The sequence below is a fragment of the Zea mays genome, chromosome 4 (genome assembly GCF_902167145.1).
Source record: "Zea mays cultivar B73 chromosome 4, Zm-B73-REFERENCE-NAM-5.0, whole genome shotgun sequence".
NCBI classification, from domain to species: domain Eukaryota; kingdom Viridiplantae; phylum Streptophyta; class Magnoliopsida; order Poales; family Poaceae; genus Zea; species Zea mays.
This window is the reverse complement of record NC_050099.1, coordinates 164,216,964-164,222,704: the sequence shown is the minus strand read 5'-3', so window position 1 is coordinate 164,222,704 and position 5,741 is coordinate 164,216,964. Positions and strand designations below refer to the sequence as shown.

Sequence of the window (5,741 nt, the reverse complement as noted above, 5' to 3'; positions counted from 1 at the left end):
TTTTGTCCTAGAATTTCAGAGATGCGAGTGCTTTAGCGCCATTCCCGAGTCCATCATCGAGCCGACACTGGCACCATTACGAGGTAGGGCAGCTAGCGAAACAAAGTGCGAGGGATGGATTCGTGCATGAATGTCAGATGGCATTAGCTTCACCCTTTGAACGTCTTTTTTACTCTCTCTCTAGCTCTCGACTTTACGTATAGGAATTTAAGGTACATTGGCCGTAGCACGCGTACTCTTCTTTACTGAGCGAGAAAGACTCTATCCAGATCTCCCCAGTGTCCAAGCGAGACGAAAGGCATGCATGTTTCATTTGCAGGTGCTGTCGGTCTTCGGCTGAGCTTACTAAATAAAAGAAAGCACGACCTGGAATCAATGTTCTAGGTTGCCCTTGAAGACGAATGGACAGAGAGAAATTCCTCATCGGAGTTGTCGCTAGAGTTGTGGAGGAACTCGAACTTCGACGAGCTGGTGATGACGACTTATGGCCACGAGCTTAGCTAGCGGCTGGCTGCTGTGACTTGGATGGCGGTGGTGCTGCTGCGAGACTATAAAGGAGATGGATCTATGGTTGATGGCTTAAGGTTCTAGAATGACACATATTTATATAGGTAGAGAGGTGGACGGTTACATGACAAATCTAATCTGGTACTTATTTGTTAGAATCATATCATATGTATTAAAACTAACCTGTCTATTTTATTCCAATAATATTGTTATTAATTTATACTGATCATATTAGACCTACAATTTAAATAAAATTTAGAATATATTTTTATTTAAATTTTAAATTAATTTTTTTGGTGTTACACACGAGATTTAAAAGGAGTATTTAATTAAATATCTTATGACGATATCCTAATTTGTATCAACTTTATCTAAAGAACGTAGTACACAAACAAACCAACCAAGCATACATCGATACATTATATTAGCTTATATTTTATTTCTAATTTCTGCTTTCTATTTTAAATTTAAAATTCAAGTCTAATTTAGAGCTAAGTTAAATTTTCTATTTCAATCATAAATTGCAACAAACAAAACTCAACATGAATGCAAATTATTACCATTAATTAGTATCGATTTAAGCAAATGAAATTCAGTAGGAATAATTCATGTAAGATGTTTTACCATAATAATTATTAAAGAAAATAATTCAAACACATAGCCACATTTTAGAATTACAATAAAATAAATCTATAACCTTCACATATTTGTTTAAAATAATATAATTTCTTATGTAAAATCTATATTAAGATATAGTTTAACTTAATTCTTTTTTAGAGAATAGATCTTTAACACAAAAGATAGTTCACATAAAAATCTTTTAGGTAATATATTATTAAAAAACATATTTATTTAAATCACGAAATGAGTTTTTTCTAATTTACTCAGAATATGATTTTGGAGTATTACATCATTACGTTGTCCCTCAAAGACTAAAAAAGGGACTAAATCGGTTTTGTCTGTAGTCCCTCAAAGGATGATTGAAATGGACTAAACGATTATCTTTACGGTTCCTGCCCCTCATTGTGCTACCCCTCCTTGCGATGTCCAAATACCAAAGAGACTAAGATGCATTTGGTTGTAACGATGGGACATGACGAAATGTGATGATTCTTAAATAAGGTTGTCTGGTTTAGGGTCAGGGGTTAGAACAAAGCTGTCCTAGTGTTATTACCAGTTGTCCATCAAAATTAAAGAGACGAGATGAGACGGCAGAACGTCTTTGTCCTGCCTATCCCTAGGTATCCCACAACCAAGCGCACCCTAAGAGAGAGCGGTGGTTGGTTGAAGAACAATATAGTCTCTTTTTAATATTATTTAATGACCCGCGATAACTTTTAATCCTGAAAACCAAACGACTAGTCCCGCGACTAAAGTTTAACAGAGGGTTAATGCAATTCGCTCGATGCATATACGACACACATGCTTTGGGTTGGCATATTCCAAAGAAGAAAAAAGAAAAAGGAAAAAAAGAAAAGGGAAATTCTCTCAAAGGTCTAGGACATCAGGTGATGTGGACGCTGCCAAAGTCCTGGGCTCCTGGCTGACGCGGATGCTTACCTGGCGCACGCCTACAGAGCGGATGCTGCTTTACCAAGAACGTGCGTAGCGCAGCATGTTACTTGGCGTTGGCGATCATCAGCAACATCCTCCCAGGTCTCGCCCCCAGCCACCCGTCATTCCCTCATCTGAAACCAGCCATCCATGCGCCGCCACGTGGAGAAACCATATCTGAATCCATGCGACCCCAACCAAGCTTTCCCACGATCGTCCGTGGGCCATCACTAGTCAGGCCAGGCCACTCAGACATCCTCAGCTAATCAGCAATACCGACAAGTACGGAGATCTCAAATACGTAGTGTACGTCTGATTTAGCAGCTACCAGACGAGCAGTAAGCAAAATGTTTTCTGCATATAACTCGCCATTAAACCTTGCCATGGCAGGTGTTAGAAGCATCATCAGGAAAAATGGTCATGAAAAATATTATAGCCTTTTCTCAGCAAGGAAATTAAATTTAGTGTCCAGTCCAGTGGAGGAATACCGACAGAATACACTCGCTGCGAGAAAATGAAAGAAGGGGAAGAACTCAATACTGACAAAATACACTACTCGCTGCGAATGAATGAAAGGAAGAACTCAATACTGACAAAATACACTACTCGCTGCGAAATGCGAGTGAATGAAAGGAAAGTGAATGAAAGGAAGAACTCGATGCTGACAAAATACACACTCTCGCTGCGAATGAATGGAAGGAAAACGAATGAAGGGAAGAACTCGATGCTGACAAAATACACTCGCTGGGAATGGATGAAAGGAAGAACTCATTTTCAGCTCATTATTATAAGCTGTCCTCGCTATTACGAGGGGGAAACAAAAACAAAACGAAAAATAGGGACACGCCACATCATCGCCATCCTCATTTCGTCCTGTTATCTCGTAGCTCCACAGTCCACACCCACCATCCCGTTCTCCCTCTCTTCTCCTCTCCAAGGTCCCTGCCACCCACACAAGGCTTGGACTCTTGGGCCGGCCGGGGGGGAAGAAGACAAGACAAACGCAGCCGCCGGCATGATGGCGATCTGCAGCGCGCACACCACCACCATCTCCCTGCGCTCCCCATGCACGACGACCGTCTCGAACGCGGCAGCTGGCTTGGTGCAGAAGCAAGTCATCTTCTTGACCAGCATCAACAGGAGGAGCGGCAGCAGAAGGCGTGGAGGAGGGGTGAGCAGGACCTTACTCCAGGTCTCGTGCTCCGCCGACGGCAACAAGCCAGTGGTGATCGGCCTGGCGGCGGACTCCGGGTGCGGCAAGAGCACCTTCATGCGCCGGCTCACCAGCGTCTTCGGCGGCGCCGCGGAGCCGCCCAGGGGCGGGAACCCGGACTCCAACACGCTCATCAGCGACACCACGACCGTGATATGCCTCGACGACTACCACTCCCTGGACAGGACCGGCAGGAAGGAGAAGGGCGTCACCGCGCTCGACCCGAGGGCCAACAACTTCGACCTCATGTACGAGCAGGTGAAGGCGATCAAGCAAGGCCAGGCGGTCCAGAAGCCCATCTACAACCACGTCACCGGCCTCCTCGACCCGCCGGAGCTTATCACGCCGCCCAAGATCTTTGTCATCGAAGGTCTGCACCCAATGTAAGCTCAGGTTCTATATATGTGCCCGTGTGCATGCATGCTCCGACCCACTTCTGCTGCTACATACATACATACACATACCCCGGTGCTCAATTCTATATATCAGAGTGTTGTGTGTGCTGTGCTCAATGGAAGTAACAAGAAGGTTGTCTTACAAGCCATGACAGCTACTTTTGTTTGCTTAAACCACAGGTTCGACGAGCGTGTGAGGGACCTCTTAGACTTCAGCATCTACTTGGACATCAGTGATGAGGTTAAGTTTGCATGGAAAATCCAGGTCAGAAAATACTTGTATGTTCCTTAGCTTGCTCCACACGAGCCAGTAAAGGGTATCTTTCTGCTGTTTAATTTCTAAAAAAATATCACCGCTACTAATTTGGCAGCGGGACATGGCAGAGCGTGGGCACAGCCTTGAAAGCATCAAGGCCAGCATCGAAGCCAGGAAACCAGATTTCGATGCATATATTGGTACGTCATTATTATTATTATATATATAAATAAATAAATTATCGGTGTAATTAAACTGCTTCTGAATAAACCTAGCTAAATCAAATATATAGTCAGCAAATGAAGACACAGTGCTATAGCTAGCTTACCGCTTGTTGGTGTGGCGGCAGATCCGCAGAAGCAGTACGCTGACGCCGTGATCGAAGTTCTGCCGACCCAGTTGATCCCCGACGACGACGAAGGGAAGGTTCTGCGAGTCAAGCTGATCATGAAAGAAGGGGTGGACAAATTCAACCCGGTCTATCTCTTCGACGAAGGGTCCACCATCTCCTGGGTGCCCTGTGGAAGAAAGCTCACGTGCTCTTACCCCGGCATCAAATTCGCCTACGGCCCAGACATTTACTTCGGAAACGAGGTAGCGTAATGTAAAACCAGCCCATCCCTGTTTCGTTTGTCCTCTTCAAATCCCCGGCCCTCCAAGGCGAAAGTGTCAGTCGTCGTCTCAGCATCTGCTTCCATTCCATGTCTTCTCAGGTATCTGTTTTGGAGATGGATGGGCAGTTCGACAGACTAGACGAGCTCATCTACGTGGAGAGCCATCTGAGCAACCTCTCGACCAAGTTCTACGGGGAGGTGACACAGCAGATGCTGAAGCACGCGGACTTCCCTGGAAGCAACAACGGGACAGGTCTCTTCCAGACCATCGTCGGGCTGAAGATTAGAGACCTCTACGAGCAGATTGTTGCCGAGAGGGCTGGCGCGCCAGTGGAAGCAGCCAAAGTTTGATGGCCCGCGTGCATTCAGATGTCCTAAAACGGGACAGGCCTCTTCAAACTCGACGCACGTCTGTTGGGGATATATGCATGGGCAGCATGGCGAGGAACTAGGAGCCTAGGAGGATGTGGAAGAAACGTCATTTGCAGAGCTCAGGAAAACGTGCAGCACTTGTTTAGATGTGTGCCTTCTTCCATGCTTCATTGCAGAAAGAAATCAAGTGCCTCTACTACTATCAGGTACTCCTATTCAAGTGTAGGAGACGAATCCATACCACTTCCATTGTTGGTTATTGTTTCTCTGACCCGGAGCCAAGAACAGTCAACAAGGACCCGAGGTTGAACATCTCTTTTTATGGACTACTGGAGAGTAACAACATGTCCGTTTGGTTTTAATTAGTACTGGATTGGACTGCTTCTACAGTACTTTGTCTTTATGGATTATAGCTGTAGTAGTCGGTTTTAATTCGTACTGGATTGGACTGCTTCCACAGTATTTTATCTTTATGCATTGTAGCTGCAGTAGTCCGAACAACTGGTTTTAATCCGAGGAGAGCATTAATGTTCTTGCCATCTAGCAATTGAAAACCATAGCAGGCAAACAAAAAAAATCAAAATTACTCGTCGTTTCAATATCACAAACGGAAACTGTAAAAGCAAGCAACAATCAATACAGCAGCTGAACACATATCACTCCGTTGTGGTTCTACATTTTCATACAAGCATATACTACTACTAGTACCGTTCCGGCCATCAAAACAAGAGCCGTGGGTAAACCCAGACCTGCCACTAGTACAATTTGGCTATATACAAGCGGTAGGCTTTTTACATCACATGCGGTTCGGTTAGAAAACCGCCTGTGAT

At 44.7% G+C, this 5,741-nt stretch overlaps 1 protein-coding gene across 1 annotated transcript; it reads left to right on the top strand.

The window, feature by feature from the left end:
• Positions 1 to 2,971: 2,971 nt before the first annotated feature.
• LOC100279820 (uncharacterized) lies at positions 2,972 to 5,380 on the top strand. The gene is given in 5 exon segments (NM_001152775.1): positions 2,972 to 3,657; positions 3,850 to 3,934; positions 4,041 to 4,125; positions 4,275 to 4,519; positions 4,639 to 5,380. Coding segments are annotated over 5 exon segments (1,248 nt in total). The 5' UTR covers positions 2,972 to 3,076; the 3' UTR covers positions 4,891 to 5,380.
• Positions 5,381 to 5,741: the final 361 nt, after the last annotated feature.